Below are 20,793 nucleotides of genomic sequence, written 5' to 3'. Positions count from 1 at the left end.
TAAGAAAATTAATTTTTTTAACGACCGAATTATTCGGTCTTTAAAATTATTTTTTTACTTTTTAAATTTTTTTTTTATTTTTTTAAATATTCTTTAAATAAAAAAATATTTTTTTAATTATTTTTTTTAAACACCAAATTTTTCGGTCGTTAAAATTATTTTTATTTATTTATTATTTATTTATTTATTTTTTATTTATTTTAATTTTTTTATTTATATATTTTATTTATTAATGACCGATTATTCGGTCGTTAATATTATTTTTTCAATTTTTAAAATTTTTAAATTTCGTTTTTATTTATATTATTTTTATTTTAATTTTTTGATTATATATATATATATTTAATTATTTTTTATAAATTTTGTATTTAATTATTATTTTCCAATTATAGAGAATATTTTTAAAATGATTGTTATTTTCATAATATTATTCTAAAATAATAGATAATATTAATTATTAATAAAAATGTGATATTATTTGCAAATAATAATAAATTATTAGATTTATTGTAATAAATTATTAGACTTATTAGATTTTCTAAATTATTAGATTCATTATTTTCAAACTATTAATAATTTTATTATTTTAAAATAATAAAATTATTTTTCAAATATTAATTTTATTAATAATGATTATTTGATTTAATACTGATTTTGTTGTATATTTGAGTGTTATTTTTCATCCTCATATTTTCTTTTCTTTTTTTAATTACGATAATATTAATTTTTTATTATTTTAAATTCGATCGTATATTTACCGTCAATGTTTCGCCGGCACCATAAATCTTAGTTATTATCTCGACATATTATAAGGTTATGAATGATTAATGATATTTTATATTGAATTAGGGTTTAAATGAATTAATAGGTATTATATATATATCAATAATACGATTGTTCTGTACTGGTGACTATTCAAAAGGAACTTCAAGGTTAAGCGCTCTTGACTTAGGGCACAAGTAAGATGGGTGACCTACTGGGAAGTTCGTCAAATGGTATGCAATTAAGGTCAAAATACATTAGAAATACACTAAATATACTTGTGGGATACAAAGATATAAAAAAAAATCGAAAAAAAAATTATTTTTTTAATTAACGACCGAATTTTCGGTCGTTAAAAATAAAATTTCGGTCGTTATTTAAAAAAAATTAATTTTTTTATTTTTTTTATTTCTTTTTCTCTTTTTCGGTCGTTAAAAATAAAAAATCGGTTGTTAAATTATCGTTAAATTTAACGACCGAAAAAACGGTCGTTAAAACTCGGGCGACGATGCAAACAACGGCCGAAAAAACGGTCGTTAAATCGGTCGTTAAAAATATTAACGACCGATTTTTGGGTTTTGACGACCGAAATTTCGGTCGTTAGAGCCGCATTTTCTTGTAGTGATTCTGAAATCGTCCTAAACGAGTTTTCTTTTTTGTAAGTGTTTTTGTAGTTCAAGAATTATTCAAATCGAAACTTTAATGTATTTTTCTGAGGCCTAAAAAAGGAAAAAGTCACGGAATGTATCTGAAAAGTTGAGTTGAGTGACTAGAGTGTGTTTGGCTAAGCTTATTTTAAAGAGCTTATAAGCTCTTGGAGCTTATAAGATGTTTGAAAAGCTTATAAGATATATAGTCTTTTAAGAGCTTATAAGTTGTTAAAGTGTTTGGGTAATTGAGCATATAAACTAGAGAGAGAACTGTTTTGTTAGTGAGAGAAATTTTTTATTAGAGAGAGAAAATAGAAAAAAAAAACAAAATTAGAATGATATATGATGAAAATAAAAAGTCATAGTTAATTAAGTTATTTTTGTAAAATGAGTGTTGCTTATAAAATAATGAAAAGTTAAGTTGGAGTTGAGAATTTTATTTTTTTGGGAGCTTATAAGTTCCTAAAACTTGTTTTTACAACTTAGGGTGCGTTCTCTTTGGTTGTAAATTTATCATGGAAAAATGAAGAATAAACAAAATTTCAGCCTTTAAATCCTTCCTTTCTTTTCCCACATTTCCTACTTGACCATTACTCATTCCTCATTTACACTACAAAGGAGGGATAATATTATCCCTCCAAAAATGGTGTGATAATATTATCTCTCATTTATAGTGTAAATGAGGAATGAGTAATGGTCAAGTAGGAAATGTGAGAAAAGAAATGAATGATTTAAAGGGTGAAATTTTGTTTATTCCTTTTTTTCCCATGATAAATTTACAACCAAAGATAACGCATCCTTATAAGTTAGCTTATTTTGCTAAACACTTTACAAGAATTTATAAGCTCTTAAACAACTTATAAACTTGTTTCAAAAAGCTCATAAGCTTATACTTATGTAATCGCTAAAGCAATTTCAATGAAATAATAAGTGCGTGGAGCAAAGTATTCAAGCATCCGTGTTTAGGTTTAATGGTAATAAAAGTGGTGGTTGATGCTAAGATCAAAGATCTTGTGAACTTAAAAAATTATTTATTAAAAAAAATAAAGTACGCGTACATAAATTGTAGAAATTGTCCATTTTATATTAATTACATAAAAAAAAAAAAAAAAAAAAAGCCAAAGAGTGATCGATTGTATTCTTGAAATGTTCCACGTACTATTCTACATATATATAATCAGTATGCGATTCTAATTTTTAAATTTGCATTCTAAGTTGTGAAATATATTCATATATAGGGCATTGTTATAATAAAATTTTCTTTCCATAGAAACTATAAACCATGTCATAATATCAATGTATTTTTTATACATACAACAGTTGATGCATCTTTTCATATGTGAATAGGGCTGTAAACGAGTCAAGCTACTCGTGAGCTATTTGATGTTCGACTCGATAAAAGCTCGATCGGTAATTTAATGGAACAGCTCGTTTAGCTAAACAAGCCAAGCTTGAGCATGATGATACTCAGCTCGTTAGTTCGTGAACAAGCTCGATCGTGAAGAGATTTATCTTAAAAACATAAGATTATTCATTAAATATCTTACTATATTTTATACTATATGTAGTAATATTTGGATTGAGTATCTAATAAACATCATTTATTCACAAGAAAATAATAAATATACTATTTTTGTGAATCAAAATAACTTATATATTTGAAAATTAACTTATGTATTAGGAAAATAACTAAAAATTTAAATTTAAAAAGTTCGATTAGGCTCAACATTGTATTCGACTCGATTAAAGCTCGATCGATAATTAATCAAACAACTCGATTAGCTAAACGAGCCAAGCTTGAACAAAATACTATTCGGCTTGGCTCGGCTCGATTACACCCCTATATGTGAATACGTCTATTACACCTACAATACTTCCTTTGATGACAATCAAACATTATATAAAGGATTAATGGTCTAAATTCATTTTTTTTAGAACATATAATAATAAAAAAGATATTTGACCATTACCCTATATATATATACATGCATGTTTGCCACAACTTCATTTAATTTTCAATTTCTCCACGAAAAACTAACCACGTCCATTTATAATAACAGAATTTACACAATTCACCATCTTATTAATCTTCAATTCACCATCTTATTAATCTTCAATTCTCCATTATATTTATAGTGGGTCTCTTATTCTATTTACAATACCAACAATCATTTTATTAAAACTCGTGTCTTATAATAAAATATTGCAAATTGTTCTTGAACGGAAGGAAACACTATTTAATTTGCACTAACAAAACAAACAAAATGCATCACCCATTTTTTTTTTATAAAGTACTCTTAATCCTAAGCATTGAAACATTCAACAAGTTTTCAATTTGTACACTATTTTGCGCGATCAGATGAAATTTTTTATTGATAAACCCTAAAATTTCATTGATATAAAAAGATCAAAAATAGATTATCGATAGAAAAACACCACTGCCGATACATGCGTCGTTAAAATAATCGACAAAATTTTAGCATGTTGCAAATAGTGACGGAATCAGCGACGCAACTATTAAAAATAGTACTGTGATCGACGTCGCATTCATCGCTTGCCTTCAGTGACAGATGGCCCATTCCAACGATAGGGACAACGGATTTAATCCCTTGGTCACATGTATATAAATATGGATATATATTTTTTTAAATATTTTTTTTCCAATATTTTATATCCAATTTTCGACTACAATCTATACTTTGAATATTCAACATAAAGCAATAACAAAAATAAATACAATATTTAAAATAAACTTATACTTTCTCTGTCCCATTGGTAATGACTCATTCGGTCTGAGCATGAGAATTAAAGATAAGGCTGCGTTTATGATATAAAATAAGTGGAGATCACTTGTAAAGAGAAGGTGTAAAGTAAATTTATGGGGTAAAGTAGTGAGGACCACTTATTTAGGGTGTAAAGTAAATTGAGCACATTAAGGAGAATAATTATGGGCCTTAATTATTTTTATTTTTGAACTAGACCATTATTAGTAGAATCTACGAAAATGAAAAGTAGACCATTATCAATGTGATCGAGAAGTAACAAAAATCTAAAGGCTTACATACAACTAATGGATTACTACATTACCGCTTTTTTGTTTAATGTATATCATCGTAATCGTAATATAATAAAAAATGAGTATATATCATCATCTATTTTTCCTCAATCGACTACTGTTAAATTTTTTGAAGGATCTCCTCCTTCATTTTTCTATCGAGATATATTTTTTATATCAATAGCCACTCAATAAAAATGACTAAAAATAAATAAAATACATATAATCAACAGCCATCTATAAATTGGAAGATAGTAACTAACTCAGTCAAGCTAGAACAATCATGCCGAAGTATTTTGTATGTCGCGATGCCATTACAGACAACTTATGAGTACTCCAAACCAAAGTAATACGGCAAACGCGTTTAAATAAAATTAAATTAACACCCAAAACACGACCAGGTGACATTACATTGCAAAGAAAAAACAAAACAAAACTCCAATAATATAAATTAAGAATCTACATAAAAAAGCAAACTTGGCAACCAAATTTAATTACTTGATCAGCCATGGCCGAGAGAAGAGAACAAGAGAAGCCCCTCGCCCCGGCCACCCCCGCAATCGTCTTCGTCGAAAAGCTCACCCCCTTCCCGGCGGCAGAGTTCATATCGCGCCGCCGCAAGCGATGCCTCAAGTGCTGCGGCTGCTCCGCCGCGCTGCTCCTAATCATCGCCGTCACAACACTCGCGCTCATGCTCACAGTCTTCCACGTGAAGGATCCAGCGATCAAGCTGAACTCGGTGAACATCCACGGCTTCGATAAACTATCCAACAACACCAACGCCCTCGCCGGCTTCAACCTCACGTTGGTGGCCGGCATCTCCATCAAGAATCCTAATGCGGCGTCGTTCAAGTTCGACGAGGCGACGGCGGGCGTGCACTACGGCGGCGCGCTCGTCGGAGAAGCTAGGGCGCCGGCGGGGGAGGCGGGGCCGCGGCGGAAGCGTAGGATGGATGTTGTGGTGGATATTATGGTGGATCGATTGGTAGGAGTGTCGAGATTTGAGAGTGATTATGCAGCTGGAATTTTGCCGCTTAGTGCGTGATGCAGCCCAAGGTTCGTTGGTGCAAGACCCGGTGCATGTTCCTGTTGGTCCGGTTACAAGAGCACGAGCCAAGAAGTTTAAGGAGAGCTTGATGAGCTTAGTTCAAGAAGTGTGGGCTCAAGAGTTGATGAAGAAACCCATTGGAGATGGTGGAGTCGGCCCAAGTCTAATTAATATCATTACATGCGAGTGGGCCGAAGCTTGAAGATGTGATTTATTTTGAAGACTTCTTTTATTTAGTTTAACTTTGTTATTTTCGCAGCCCATGAGTTATAGGGCCTTGTTATTTTCGGATTTATTTAGTAAGGGCCTTGTTTGGCTTATTAGGGCTTGTTTTTAAGTTGTTTCCTTATTAGATTAGGTTTAGCCTTTGCCTATATAAGGCTCCCTTGTGTTGGACGAAAATCAGCCTACCTTTAATCAAATTGTGAGTTTTTATTCTCTCTTGAGAGTTTCGAATTCTTCTTGATTTTTCCAAGACGAATTCAATTTATCGACGTAACGGCGAGATCAACCAACCCTCGTCGGGTGTCATTCAGCGTCCCCGAGTTGCTGCGTCAACTGCACGTTGGGGTTTAGGGATCCGTTCGCCTAAATCATTCCGTGGGTTAGATTCAGAGGTTTTGGGATTTCCATCCTTTCCGTTCCAGTTCAGTCTTCCGCGTGTGCTGTGTTCGATCGATCGGCAAGGATCGTATCATTTGGCACCAGAGCCGCGTTTCGTATCCAGGTTTCGTTTGTTTGTTTTCGTTTCTGTGTCAAGGGTAGAATTTTAGGGTTTCCGTTTTCTGTCCGAGTTTTCTTGTTCCGCTATTGATTATAATTCCTAGGGTTTTGATTTCTTCCTTCTGCTGTGTTCAATACCATATATCTTGGGTGGTCTGATTTACTCATAAACTTTCACTCTTATACACATCTATCATCATACGACTTACACACATCCATATAATTCCATACGTCATAAATTCGTTTGTTTCTTGAATTTTTACAGAACCTATACTTCGTTAGGGTCAAAAAAAAAAAAAAAAAAAAAAAAAAAAAAAAAAAAAAAAAAAAAAGAGTATAGAATTTCCGAAAATTTACTTACAGCATCTTGTTCCTATAGTTCACTGGCATCATAGTAGAGCCTTTTGGGGCAGTTTCTGCGTACATTTTTTCCGATTTTTTGCTTATTTCTCGTTGTGTTTTCTGGAGTCCTTGGGTAGTATAGAGCCTTTTGGGACAGTTTCGGCGTACACTTTTTCCGGTTTTCAATTATTTCTCTTTGTGTTTTCTGGAATCCTTGGGTAGTATAGAGCGTTTTGAGCCTATTTCTGCGCAGTACGTTTTGGGTTGTTCAGTCTGCGTTTCTGGTTGTTTTCGTCTTCGTTTGGGTGTTTCCCACCTTTTTGTGTCCGTTTAGTGTTGTTGGTGTGGTCTCTTGTGGGACGTTTCATTGAGTGCTCTCGTTGAGACAGTTTGGGCAATCTCGTTGGTACAGTTGGTCTTTGAGTTCCGTTGGTAGATTGAGGGAATTTGATTCTTTGAGAGAGAAATTGAGCGGAAAAAGCCGTTGGGTCTTTGGGCGGTCTTTGGGCGGATGGGTCTCTCAGGTCCCCATGAAAGCCCTGGTGCGCGGGAGCAAGGCGGTCGAAGAGTCGATGCCTTGTCGTTTCCAAAGGCGACCAAAGAGGGCCGTGCGCATGCCCGGCGAAGGAGCTTGTCAGCTCGGCGAAGGAGGAAGAGTCCTCTATACCGGGTCTCCATCGGGTGCACGTCGTGTCCGGGGACGTCCACGAATCAAGTGGGGGAGACTGTCACACGGTGCCCGTTTCACCCTCGCACGCCCGTTGCCATCGTGGGCAAGCCGTGGCGAGGACCAACGTGAACGTGCGCGTGTGGACTCATGGGCGGATGCTTGGCGCGCTCTGAAGGAATGGCACAACTTGGGTTTCGCCTTTCTCGTAAGGAAGGGAACGGCGTTCAGTGAACGAGGAACGCCTGTCCGTTGGGACACGCTGGTTGGGAGCTGATGCCGTTCCCCTGATGAGCCGTGGCACGGCGAAACCAGTTGTTGCCTATGAATGACCCTAAGGTTGGGAAAGCCCCAACGAGGATGGGAAAGATGCAAGCATCGTCCGTGACAGTTGGTGAAGATCACAGAGGTTATCAAGAGGAGTTTTGCGAGAGTTAAAGGGGTGGTGAAGATCACAGAGGTTATCAAGAGGAGTTTTGTGGTGAAGATCAATTGCAGTTTTAGTGTCGATTTCAGAAGCCAGGTTATTCGAGATAGGAGTTGCATGAGAGATCTTTCTTTGTGATTTGTATTTTTTTTTTTTTTATATTAACAATATTAAATAAAAAAATTTAAAGGTCGCACCACCACAAATGATTCGAACCGAACACCTTAGCTTTGGACATTAACTCCTTTACCGTTTGACCATTGCACACAATTTTAATTTTTGTGATTTGTACTTTTTTTTGTGAGAATGGAAGTGTGATAGGGACATATTATTGAATGATTACAGTCTGCTGACAGCATCACTAGTGCAGGTGCTCAGAAGCCATCATAATATTTAGGCAGGAGCAGGAGGAAACAGTTTATTCAAGAAGAACAAATGCAAGTATCGAGTTAAAAAGATGTTCAAAGAGATGAAAACCACATTTAGTAATACCAAGCTATATTTCAGAAAACAAACAAGTTCATATCTTTGCTTTTTAGAAAACCTCTCATGAAAAGAATACACAACCAAGATCATGACAGACACGACCTATTAATTACATCATACAACCATTGCCTTTTCTATTTCAGCTTTGCCCTTATTAAAGTCTCATCACAATTCCTTCACAAGGAACAACATCCTTAGGGTGAGGTTTCAGGATTCTTCAGATTTATGTTCTAATTTAGATGTCTAATTTGTTTTAGGATAGAGTGGATTCTTTAAATTGCTTTACAGACATTTTTCTTTTACATGGCTTTGTATGAAGAGGAGAAAAAAGTTAGTTCTTGACATTCTTAGTTTCAACTCGAAAGAATGCATAGTTATTAGAGTTGAAATAATTCTTGATTATCTCAATGAATCTTGAAAAGAAGGTGCAATGACATGCTATAGTAGCAGATTTAACTAGAAATATAACACCAAATTTCCACACTGAGCAATGGGCTTCATCATAGGCATGCTGCCATGTTGAGGTGACAGGGATTCTTTGCTGCCAAAGCCATATCACGGAACAACTGGAACATCAACTCATCTCCCAGATATGAGGATGAAGCAATACTTGATTAATCAACAAAAGAGAATAATTACTAAACGATATAGTTAGATGTATGCGTGACATGGCATTAATTAGCCCGAAAACAAAAAAACCATAAGAATTAATAAAAGTTGGTATACATAGAATTTTAGATCATGCCCCAAAAACCAAAATTAAGTAAAAGTTGGTGTATTTAGGGGCAGTTACCCCTTTTGTTAAAAGGGATCGGAGAAACTAAACTTTCGACGTAGAGAAAGCAGAGGTCCGTCTTTAGCATGTAACTCTCCCAAGCTTGAATTTTCTTATTCCGCAACTCATCATCGTGTGCTGGATCGTCGAGCTTAAAAGTCAGTCCACGAACTAGCCAAATCTCCGCATCGTGGGCTGCCCCCGATCGAGGAATTTTAGGACGACGAGGAAAAACAACATTTGCCGCTCTCACCAGAGGCTTATAAACAACAATATCCTCCGCTTTCACCCAAGAATCCTCCTTCATTAACCGAACATCAGTATACTTGATTGACCAACCACCTTCATAATCATGACCACACATCGCGCCAAGGCAGCCGTCGTCGACCCTCATCAAGGACACCACCTGCGCATGTGGCCGCTCCATCACTCCAAACTCCTCGCTTTTCATGTCGAAGGTAACAATGTGGTCAGTCCTCAGCCAATGAAGCTTCCCGCTCGATAACACTGGAGTGCGGTACATGGACATGTTTTCGAAGTCAATGACCTCAATTACTGTTTTCCATGAATTCGTTTCTGAGCTATAAAGTTTAGCCATCCGATCCCAATTACCCCAATGCAAAACAACAAACACCTTGTGTGCACCACTGGATTCGTCCCAATCGAACCCACAATCGCCAATGGACCAAACCCTATCCTCTATTTTCAATTCCAGTTCCGGTAAAATTCTGCCAGTAATGGTGGTGGCAGGATTCAACAATTCAAAATACCCTTTCTCCAGATTACCGAAATTACTCCAGTAACAGACCAGCCCATTACAGCATCCCACGATATGAATGGACTCCGACTCCTCATTGTTCGAGTGGGACTCCTCGTCCGAATCGGACTCCTCGTCTCCGTCCGAGACGGCCTTCTTGTCCGAGACGGCCTCCTCGTGCGAGTCAAGAAAATAAAAATGCCTGTGATGGGCCAAAGATGCGTTTTTTGATGAGGTTTGGAAGTGGTTTTTGATGAATCGGTCGCTGTCAATCAAACAACGCCATGATTTCGAAACGCAACGGAATCTCAAGAGAGATCTCACCGGAATTCTTAACAGTATTTCTTCGATGATTGCTTCATGAAGAAAAAGGAGAGATACTTTGCTGCTTTTGCTATCCATAGCTCACACGCACATCACAAACACTCTTCGTACCAAACAAAATATGACGATTCAAATGTATCAAACCTAAACGCTAAACTATTCTACACAACTAGGAAACCAAAACTAAATAGGATACCATAAATAAATAAAGAGATATACATCAGATATATTCCAGATCTAAAAGTCGAAACAAACTCTAAACTATTCAAACACAACTAGGAAACCAAAACTAAATAGAATAATAATATATTAAAATTAAGAAAAGGAATATGCATTAGATATAGATACTTGTGCTCCACATCAATAGAACGCGGCCGCGGTTCCGTTTGCAAGGGTTTTTGTTAAGATATGATATCATGTTTTTTTTTTAAAATCAGATTTGATGCTAGTGTTATAATTTGAAAATTTTCTTTTCGTCGTTTTTTAGGGTCTTATTACTTATTAAAAAAGAAAAATCATAAATCAGGCCCATATCAAATCGGACTGAATTATGTTTTTTCATTCTTTTTTTGTTGCTCTCATTGCTTTCATTGCTTATTTTGGGTCATTTTTATGCAATTTACAATTTATATAGGATAATTCTATTCATAGCCCCTTTTTTTCTCAATTTAGTCTCTATTTAAAATAATAATACTAACAAATAATTTGAATATACTAATTTTGTCTTATAGTCCAAGGATTAATGGTTGCTTTTACCCGTTTTAAGAGATGAAAAATAAAAGCTAGACTTCAAAAGAGAACTATAAAAACTACTCATTTTAAGTTTGAAATGACAAAATTACCCTAACTTAATTCATAAAAATTGTTGAAATCGCGAACTTTGCTCCACATGCTCGACTAGTGCATGTCGAGCATTAGTGGTATATACACTAATGCTCGACATACTCGATCACTACGAGTTGAGTATATCGAGCATTTCAGAATGACTATATATCATTTTGTCGATTATTTAAAACTCTAGAAAAAAATCAATAGTTTCAAAAACCATAGCAAAAATATAATCAAGATTCTGGATCCAACAGAGATCATGAACACCCAATTTGGAGGAATTAGGGTTGGCGATGTCGAAGAAGAATGCGGGGGATTTGGAGCGAAAATCGAGCAGGTAAATGCAGTTGCGGCGGTCGTTGATGACGAGCTAGAGGTGCGAGAAGGAGGCGTCGGTCTCGAGGAGGTGGTGGGGCAGGGAGAGGGGGGACTACCTGACGACGGTGATGAAGGGGAGGCGGCAGAGGAGGAGGGCGGGGGAACGGGGGTTGAAGACAAACTGCATCGAGTAGGTGTTGAGCACTGCAACGGAGCTACTGGTGGCGTAGGCGACTGATTAGGCGCATTTATATGCATATATTTTGAGTGTTTTAGTGTAAATTATATGCTTGAATGGTGTTATATATCATCTTTTGGGAATGATTTCAGATCTTAAGTACTCTCTCCGTCGCAACGAAAGCGGTGTGTATTCCTTTTTTAGTCATCCCAACGAAAGTGGTGCATTTCTTTTTTTGGTAATAATTGTACACCACAAACAATGGGCCCCACACACTTTTACGCTACAGTCTTATTCTTCTTAAATCTCGTGCCGAAAAGAAGCGCATCACTTTCGTTGGGACGGGGGGAGTATTATTTAATTATTTTTGATAGATTTTGAAGAAGAAGCCCGTTTTTGGAAGATTTTGGAAGTAATCAAGCTGGACAGTATGCCCATACCATCTGCCTGCGATATTCAGACTGACGTGGCGAAAAGTTGATATAACTGCGCTGATATTTTATTTTCAAACTGACAGTATGCCCACCCTTCTCTCTGCCACAGCAGTCTCTCTCTCTCGATCCCTCCGGCGTCTGACGCCTCGCCAACTCTAAATCAGGACCCAAATGCTTCCCTGCTAATTCGAGCAAATTTGTGAGTGTTTCTTTACGTTCATTGCTTACAAACTGCTGTGACTTTCTTGTTCGTTTTTTGTGGTATTGTAATGCAAAAAATTTCATCTGAGTTTGCTATTTTTGTTTTTAAGTAGTTACTTGAATGGATGAAATTCCTGATCTTAGTATCTGTATTTTCATCTTTTAGTTATGTAATGTTACTGGTTAAAAAATGATAAAGAAAAAGCATTTTTGGAAACTTGCCATATTTTGGCGATTTGACCCGAAATAGAACCGAAACCAAAGCTCGATTTCGATCAATTTCGGTGCGGTTCTCATATTATTATCGGTCTGGGTCAATTCTGTAATTATATGATTTTCAATTTTCAGTTTCCACGCCTCAATCTACGTCAGTTCAGTCCAAACCAATTGCACAGCTATATTTAAATCTCAAGTTTCGTGGGTTTCTTTGCAATGCGTAATTTGAGAAATTCTTGCTAGTCATTTGGGAGACAAATTTTGCTTACAAATGTCTGCGCAATTTAGACATATCGACAGTAAAACGATGCACCAGCAACAAGGCCGGCGATTCTTCAACAGACTTCGACTGAACTTGGGAGAAGGTAGAAGGGAACAACAGTTTGGAAAAATGATGAATTTTTCAGGCTTTTTTTTTTGTTTATTGTTTTTCATGTGTTATTTTTTCAATCCAAGTGCCATTTCCGACAGCTACAAAGCCATTTCCGGTGGACACAATGTCATTTCCAACGGCCAGATTAGAAAAAATGGATGATTGAACATATATTAGAAAAAAACAAAAGATCATGGATTCTGAGAAAAAATAAATAAGAACAATTTCAGAACTCGTAACAACTTACTGGATTACAGGCAATCTAACCTTAAAATTATAACAAAATTTATCTACTCTTTTACATATATATTCATTATAGAAAATTAATAATTATATGTTCGTCGGAGTTACCCTTAAACTAGTTACAAGAAAAATTGCTTGCTTGCGTGGACAACTGGTCCTTTTGCTCTTTCAAAACAAGGGAGGCCCATATACAACTTCGCCTTATCCATCCCTTACCTTCGAGTTACATAAATAATCCTCCTACTTTAATATTTTCTCAATCGAAACAAAACATGCAAACTCTCGTGTTTCTCATTTGCTTATTCCTCAACAGAAACCATTTCAGGAATATATCTAATGTCATAAACTGCCAAGCTTCATATATCAATGGCGGCCATTTCTAGTCAACAAACACAAGCCAGTTCTAGTCAACAGCTTGTGAATGACAGCCACCATCTCCTGCCAGAGTCGCAATCCCAACAACGAGAACACAGACAGGGGAACTAAGGAAGACAAGGGCATGAAGTTGCATAAACTTTTGTTTAGTGTTCTGACAAAATTGGAAAGGAAAGGGGCTGCAGGATAATCTAAGTCGCAAAAGAAAAGGAGACTGGAAGGATTTAACTCGTATGAGCCGATCATTTTCTGTGTATGTCTATATGTCACAGAAGATTGTATGTGCTATTGTGCTTATTGTGCATGGAAATTTATGGCTGGATAACCTTTGATGATGTATCAACCAATTGATTTAGATTCTATATCAATCAATCATGTATTTTATTTTGTGATATATGTAATGTCATTTATGATTCCTAGATTTTTTGCACCTAGATTACTCGTGACAATATGAAAGAAGAAATTATTGAATTAAAAAGCTCTATAACAGAGGAAAAAAGGCAATATAGAAGTACAATCTGAAACGAGCTGATAAATAACAAACATTTTAAGAGCAGAAATGCTTACAGAGTTGTGCAATCGGCAACAGCGTCTCATTTGTAAGCAATAAACTTGAAATCAGTCATCTTTCTGCCTCTGCTGCTTGAAAAGGCGATAAAATATTGACAGCAACCACTGCCAGGATAAAATCAGCCAATTTTTGGGTTTTGGTTTGGGATCTGGACTTTTTCCAAATAATCCCTTGTAAAGCTCTTTCTGTTTCTGATAAACAGCTTTGTCGTGTTCTGCTAGCAGACGCAGCTCTTTTGCTATGGCTTTGTCTTCTGGGGCATATTTACGGGCCTTGAGGAAATCTTCACGAGCAGCATCCACCTGCCCAAGCTCTGCTCTAGCTTTGCCACGCCGAAACAGTGCTTTCACATTGTTTTCATCCTCGACCAAGACCTGTAAAAGAATTATCCAGTTAGTAGCTTATTCCAAGACTTCTCAGGCATTGACATGTTTTAAATCATTGGGCAGAAAAAGCGCATCAACTTTTCAACATTAGCAGTATGCAAAACCAGTTTACAACAAATAGAGGATCTTGTTTACAACAAATTTCTGCCTGCATAATTCTTATTGGTAACAGAATAACAGTCTTAAACAATCAATAGACTAAAACCATTGCAGGCAATGGTTACAGTCTGCTGACAGCATCACTAGTGCATGTGCGCAGAAGCCATCATAATATTTAGGCAGGAGCAGGAGGAAACAATTTAATCAAGAAGAACAAATGCAGTATCAAGTTAAAAAGAAGTTCAAAGAGTTCTTTAGATGAAAACCACATTTAGTAATTCCAAGCAATATATTTAGAAAACCAACACGTTCATCTTTGCTTTTTAGAAAACCTCTCATGAAAGAATACACAACCAAGATCATGACAGACATGACCTCTTAATGACATCATACAACAATTGCTTTTTCTATTTCAGCTTTGCCCTTATTAAGTCTCATCACAATTCCTTCACAAGGGGCAACATCCTTGGGCAAGCTCCAGCTTTCAGATTTCTTAGGGTGAGGTTTCAGAATTCTTCAGTTTTTATGTTCTATTTAGATGTCTAATTTGTTTTAGGATAGAGTGGATCCTTTAAATTGCTTTACAGACATTTTTCTTTTATATGGCTATGTTTGAAGAGAAGAAAAAACTTATTTCTTGACATTCTTACTTTCATCTCGAAAGAATGTATACTTATTAGAGTTGAAATATTTCTTATCTCAGGGGTTTCCCTGTGAAGCTTGTAAAGAAGGTGCAATGACATTCTATAGTAACAGATTTAACCAGAAATATAACACCAAAAATTCCACGTACAATGCCACATTGAGCGATGGCTTCATCATAGCGCTTGAGTTTTATCAGGCATGCTGCCATGTTAAGGTGACAGGGATTCTTTACTGCCAAAGCCATATCACGGTACTTCCCAAACAATTGGAACATGAAGTCGTCTCCCAGATATGCTATGGCCTAGAGGATGAAGCAATACTTGATTAATGAACAAAAGAGAATAATTACTAAACTAGTTTGCAGAAAAGGATTCGGCTACCATTTCATACTGTTGCATTGCCGCCTCCAGTTTTTCCTCCTTGAATAATGCATTTCCGTCCATCTTTCTTCTATCTGCTGAACCAATTCTCTCCTCTACTGTCATGTCACCGCGGGCTTTCCCCTTCATAAAATTTCAACCACTGAAACTGTTAATGTCTTTCCACGAATATAATGTACTAAAAATCTTATGCATTTATGAGCCCAGGTAAATAGCACTCACTTCTTTGGTTTCATCGAAACCAATCAATTCCACTTCATACACAATATCTGCCATTGGAGCAACATTTGGAAATGAAAAGTTCCCTTCTTTTCCGTACCCTAATTCCCATCCAACATGTAACAACGCACGTTCACCAGATTTCATGCTTGAAATGCCAACAGCCAAGCCAGTCATTTCAGTTTTCTCTGTAATCAAGAGCAATCAAAGCTATATAATACATTTCTAAAAAACAAGATTCAAATATGTACCAGAGCAAATCATGATTGAAAAGCAACAGGAGTTACTTAGATGATATCTAGATATGCCAATGTAAAGAAATATAGAAAAATCCTTGCACCTTTTCCAAGGACAAGCTCAAGGGGTTGTTGTTCATGCCATGTATCTTCAAACTTGTGTAGTGTGCTTTCAGTCCATGCTCTGTAATGCACTGCCAGGAAAGAACAACAAAGAGGATTAACAACCTGAGACACCTCAATGAAATCGAATGTGATAAAACTTACATTCACAAAGTTCTCTTACTAATTCCATTATACAGACTTCATGTTTGATTGTAAAATGAGGAGATGAAGATTTGAAAATGAAGATTTGAAAATGAACATTTACTAAAGCATTGCATCTGCTAAGGTTGAAAGAAGGTAACATTAGCTCCAGCAGAAAGTACATGCATGCAACAAGATCAATCAGAATTCAGATGCATATTAAGATGACAACTCTCAAATAACTGATTTTTCATCGGATCAATGCCCTTATAAACTGGAACTTTCTGTCAAACAATGAAGAGAAGTAAGTTAACTGCAAAATCCACAAACTATACTTCAAAAAATACCTTATACTGGTTAATATTGTCTAGCACCTTAATTTTTGGAATATGTTATTCTATAATCAGCAAACAATTGATAGGCCAAACACAAGTTTCTCAATGGACTCACAGAAGCATGTTGAATATTTTGATGGCTTCTGGCCATGGCCCTTCTTAATAATTTGCTTCCTCACTTTCTCATGAAGAACTTCCACTTCAGAATCTACTTTAGGAGGACCACTTTCATCTTGGGGAGGTTCTCCATTAACAACAGAGGTGCCTTCAACAACTATATCATCTTCTCCATCTTGATCTGCAAAAGAAGCAGGATTTATCACTTTCAAAAGGTTTATCATATTAAAAAATTACATGCAACTTGAATTCTTGTTCCATTATTGAATACATATGCCCCCACGTCATCCCTTATAATCCAACTGAACTGTAAACACAAATACACTGGTTTCCAAAATCACGATATTTCCTACACAATATTCAAATACAGCTCAAATTGAAATAAGATAAATCACCTGAATGTGCTCTCTGGTGCTCCTCCACTTCCACCATTACTCCAATATTCAATGATATCTCAAATATCTGCTAGCAACTGCAGTCTTCAACTAAACCCCAAATTCCACCCAAAAACCGGAAAATAGAGCAATTAGTTAGCATAAACAAGAATGAACACCAGAAAAAATTCCTAGCTCATAACATTACAGAAGAAACTACATCCATCGATTTCAATCAAATGTGTTTTCCCTAAACAGCGGATTGAAAATTGAATGACATGATTAAACGATTGATTAGTGAGGAAATTACTTAGAAATAATCTATTATCGATTATAATGTTTAATCTATATATCTATAATAGCCCGTGAGTGGCCAATTGGCGCCAAACCCATCCACCATCCACAAAATACTTTCTCAACAAGTAACAAATTTTTTATTTATAAGAGCTATTTAATTTGGTGGAAATATGTTGGATATTAGTGTTAAAACACATGAGATAAAGCATTAGAGCTTAAGATTTGGGCTCAAGAAACCATTTTATAATCTAGGATTTTCTCACCCATTTCCATTCATCTCTTTCTTTTATAAACATGTAAAAGTCCCAGTCAAAGTCAGTGCATCACAAAGCTTCCACCAAAATAAACAGCATCAATTAGTTAATGAAATAATCAAACAACTCGACATCGAATTTCAGTATCCACGAATCTTATTACAATTTTTAGATGCATGAATTTCAATTCAGAAAAATGAGCAAACTTAAGAAAAGAAATGGTGAGGAAGAAGAAGCGGCGATGCGCTGAAAAAGAAGATGCAAGATCGGTGAAGAAGAAGTTCACCTGATTAATAAATAGAATTGGGGCTCCTTGATGTTGTTGAGTTGAAACTGAGAAGAGGGCGGCGAGCAGAAGACGGCAGCAGCGGCGGCAGGAGCTGTCGTGCTGGCGCGAGTGAACGGCGGCGACAGCGCTAATTTTGTTGATGATCGGTCAGCCGACAATAAGGGAGAGAGGCACCGGTAGCAGTGCTAGAAATGTGAGTTTCGCTGGAAATTTTGGAAAGGAATTTGAGAGAGTTCGAGAAGATTCTGCACATAGAGAGGGCCAGTGAGGAATTTATTTCTTTATTTACTTTAGGGTGAGTAGTAAATCTATCGGTTAACCGTTAACGCATTCCGATGAACCGATCCGAAACCAGTCCATCATCAACGGTTTGGGGCTTAAACTATTGACCACTAGCCGGAACCAAAATGGTGAAATACCCCGATCCAGTTCTGAGCTCGAATATATGGAATCAAAAAGCGATGATTAATTGTCGGGCCAACCGTCGATAAACCGTTCAAAACTAGCAATTTTTCGAAAAAAAAAATTACCTTCAAATTTGATACTCCATTTGTCCACGATATCATTTTCATATTATGGATGGCACGAATTTTAAGAAAATGATGGATAATAGTGGGTATTGGTGTGAGTTGAGTTTGAGTCTCACTATAAATGTGTGGAAGAAAATAAAGTGTTATGTGAACTCTACTACTATAGATGGAAGTGGAAAGGATATTGTGGACGGACCAAAATGGCAAAAGTGAAAATCATATTGTGAACAGAATGGGCCAATTTTAATGGGACATTCCCAAAATAGAAAGCAAACCAATTTTAGTAGGACAAATGGATTATAATTTTAGATCAAAGTTAATGTGTAAAAATAAATGATATACATGATATTTTATTGTATTTAAAGTAAATAGATTCATGCATGTTTAATTAAATAAATTCTTGCATCTAAAAAATCAATTATATATTCAGGATTTACTATGAAAAGCATGGGAATAAGTTGTGGGATTATCAAGGTATATTTAGAGGTTCAAAGTTTGTCACTAGGTATTTTAGCCAAATAGGATTGTCCAGTTCCTATAGTATATAGAAGTAGTGAAAGCACCCACAAATCGTCGTGTCACTTGAATCGCATAGTTCTATTGCTTTTTCTTCACATTTTTGGAACAAATTTCTCGATTTCTCTGATGCCAAACTGATCTATCAGCACACGAGATGTCTTCCTCTGATGCGAACATAGTTCATGCTCTAATACACAACTCACTGACATGTGAGCTCAACAAGTAAACAGATGTTCAGCCTGAACTAAACTGATAAGCTTTAAATACATGTTATTTTCGGCTTTACTTACTAGCTTATGCTTTCTCTTGTTATTAGCATGATCTTACTCTGTGAATTGTTTTTGCTCTGATATCTTGGAGAGTCAAGCTCTATTTCGTATTGTTCACTATTGCTATGATATTTTATCTGTTGTTTTGTTTTGGGAAGATGATTATGCCTTTTGCACTGATACAATGTTTAGGCTTAGTGGTTTTGGCACCATCTAAAAGGGAAAATTATTGGAAAAATTATAAAGTTTTGATTTAATACCAAAACCCCTAAACTGATGTATATACCATAGGTTGTATCGTGTAGAATGAAGCTCATGTGTTAGAAAGTGTGCACTTTATGTTTACGGATTGCAGCCTGAAGAGCCGAACTAAAGGTTCAAGCTGATGGTTAAGCTGATCAGTTAGTTGTCCAGCCTCCTACATTGAAGATTTCGCTAAAGTACCAGAAGGCCCAGCCTATGCTCTAATAAGCTTGAGTAAACTGACTGAAGGATCCGAATCTGATACGTACCCAGATTCACATATGCCACCTCAGCAATAAAAGTCATAAGACAAAACAGAGTCAACTTTTGTAGCGTATCAGATGAGATCAAACATTTAATGCGGAAGATTTGGCATTTATTGAATATTCCGCCTTTTCAAAAGAAATGACAACATGTAGGCGGAAGCTGTCAACAAAATTGATGATGTAACGATGGAAAGATTTATTTGGAGAAACATATGATGCTGATATGGGGCGCCGAGGATACTGCTTTTAGACAATGGAACGCAATTCACAAGCGCAAGGATACAGGATTTCTGCTATCGCATGGGCATAGAGCAACGTTTCATGTCAGTGGCACACCTACAAACCAATGGACAAGTAGAATTGACGAATCGCACCATATGCGATGGAATAAAAAAAAGGTTGGAAAAATGCAGAGGAATTAGATACAGTCCTATGGGCATACAGAACCAGTCCCAGAACAGCGACAGGGCAAGCGTCATTCACACTGGTCTATGGCTCTAACGCCATCGTCCCTGCCGAGGCGCGACTGAATTCTCACCGGATCCAAACATACACCGGAGATCAAAACGAAGAACAGAGAAGAATGCAACTAGATATGATCGACATAGTACACGAATTGGCACAAATCAAGGCTGCTAAGAATAAAAGCATCATCAAAGCGGGATATGACAAAAAGGTAAACCTAGGAAATTCGAAAAAAGAGACCTAGTCCTAAAAAGGGCAGACGCACTGAAGCCTGTCAGGAAATTTGAACCTAATTGGGAGGACCATACATAGTCACTGAAGTACTCAAAAGAGGAGCCTACAAGCTGGTAGATGAAACAAGCCTGCCACTGCCATGCCCTTGGAATGTTAATGTGCTCAAGAAGTTCTTCATCTGAAGAACTACAAGGTTATGTCCCTGTAGTGGGAAAATTTTGTATAGCCCATTCGAGTAATATTCACGGCCCCAGATGTCAAGCCCAATCCACAAAACTAAATTAATTTCAATTATTCAGCCCGTACTCTAGGTCATCAAGGCCCATCGACCCAAACCCTAGAAAGGGCAGCGACTTGGGGAAGAAGAAAGAAAACGGATCAGGGATATCAAACCCACAAATATCGGAACAACTAGGGTTTAAGGGGACATGTCATTGAAACCCTAGCCGTCAAGCCATCAATATAAATAAAGATAATTAGGTCAACAGACCCACACAATCATTTGCACTCCAACAGATTCTCTCAACCTTCTCCCCCACTCGCACTATTCTACCTCCACGCTCTCAGCCTTAGGTTTTCCGGTGACGAGATCAACCAGGACGACCCGACAGCCTCGCTCATTGCTCAATCGCCCTTC

The 20,793-nt window shown here is 36.4% G+C and overlaps 3 protein-coding genes across 4 annotated transcripts; 1 reads left to right on the top strand and 2 right to left on the bottom strand.

Annotated features, from left to right (window-relative positions):
• The first annotated feature begins 4,835 nt into the window (after positions 1–4,835).
• LOC131018037 (late embryogenesis abundant protein At1g64065-like) lies at positions 4,836–7,870 on the top strand. The gene is made up of 2 exons (XM_057946779.1): positions 4,836–5,508; positions 7,671–7,870. Exons 1-2 carry the CDS (start codon positions 4,976–4,978, stop codon positions 7,810–7,812), a joined length of 675 nt encoding a protein of 224 aa, XP_057802762.1. The 5' UTR covers positions 4,836–4,975; the 3' UTR covers positions 7,813–7,870.
• A 1,069-nt stretch (positions 7,871–8,939) lies between these two features.
• LOC131018503 (putative F-box protein At2g02030) lies at positions 8,940–10,094 on the bottom strand. Its single transcript, XM_057947222.1, has one exon. It carries the CDS (start codon positions 10,092–10,094, stop codon positions 8,940–8,942), a length of 1,155 nt encoding a protein of 384 aa, XP_057803205.1.
• Positions 10,095–13,633: 3,539 nt separating this feature from the next.
• LOC131018036 (peptidyl-prolyl cis-trans isomerase FKBP42-like) lies at positions 13,634–18,046 on the bottom strand. 2 transcript variants are annotated; one of them, XM_057946777.1, is made up of 8 exons: positions 17,628–18,046; positions 16,812–16,901; positions 16,415–16,597; positions 15,823–15,912; positions 15,486–15,670; positions 15,264–15,386; positions 15,032–15,184; positions 13,634–14,127 (listed from the first exon to the last, which is right to left on the bottom strand). In XM_057946777.1, the coding sequence occupies exons 2-8, from the start codon at positions 16,846–16,848 to the stop codon at positions 13,801–13,803; spliced, it is 1,098 nt and encodes a 365-aa protein (XP_057802760.1). In that variant the 5' UTR covers positions 16,849–16,901; positions 17,628–18,046; the 3' UTR covers positions 13,634–13,800. The 2 variants fall into 2 exon arrangements, with proteins under 2 accessions (XP_057802760.1, XP_057802761.1); XM_057946778.1 differs by lacking the exons at positions 16,812–16,901; positions 17,628–18,046 and having other exon boundaries at positions 15,986–16,588.
• Positions 18,047–20,793: the final 2,747 nt, after the last annotated feature.

The sequence above is a fragment of the Salvia miltiorrhiza genome, chromosome 3 (assembly GCF_028751815.1).
Source record: "Salvia miltiorrhiza cultivar Shanhuang (shh) chromosome 3, IMPLAD_Smil_shh, whole genome shotgun sequence".
Classification (NCBI taxonomy): domain Eukaryota; kingdom Viridiplantae; phylum Streptophyta; class Magnoliopsida; order Lamiales; family Lamiaceae; genus Salvia; species Salvia miltiorrhiza.
Note: the sequence above shows the minus strand (reverse complement) of the source record. Positions and strands in the feature narration are given on the sequence as shown.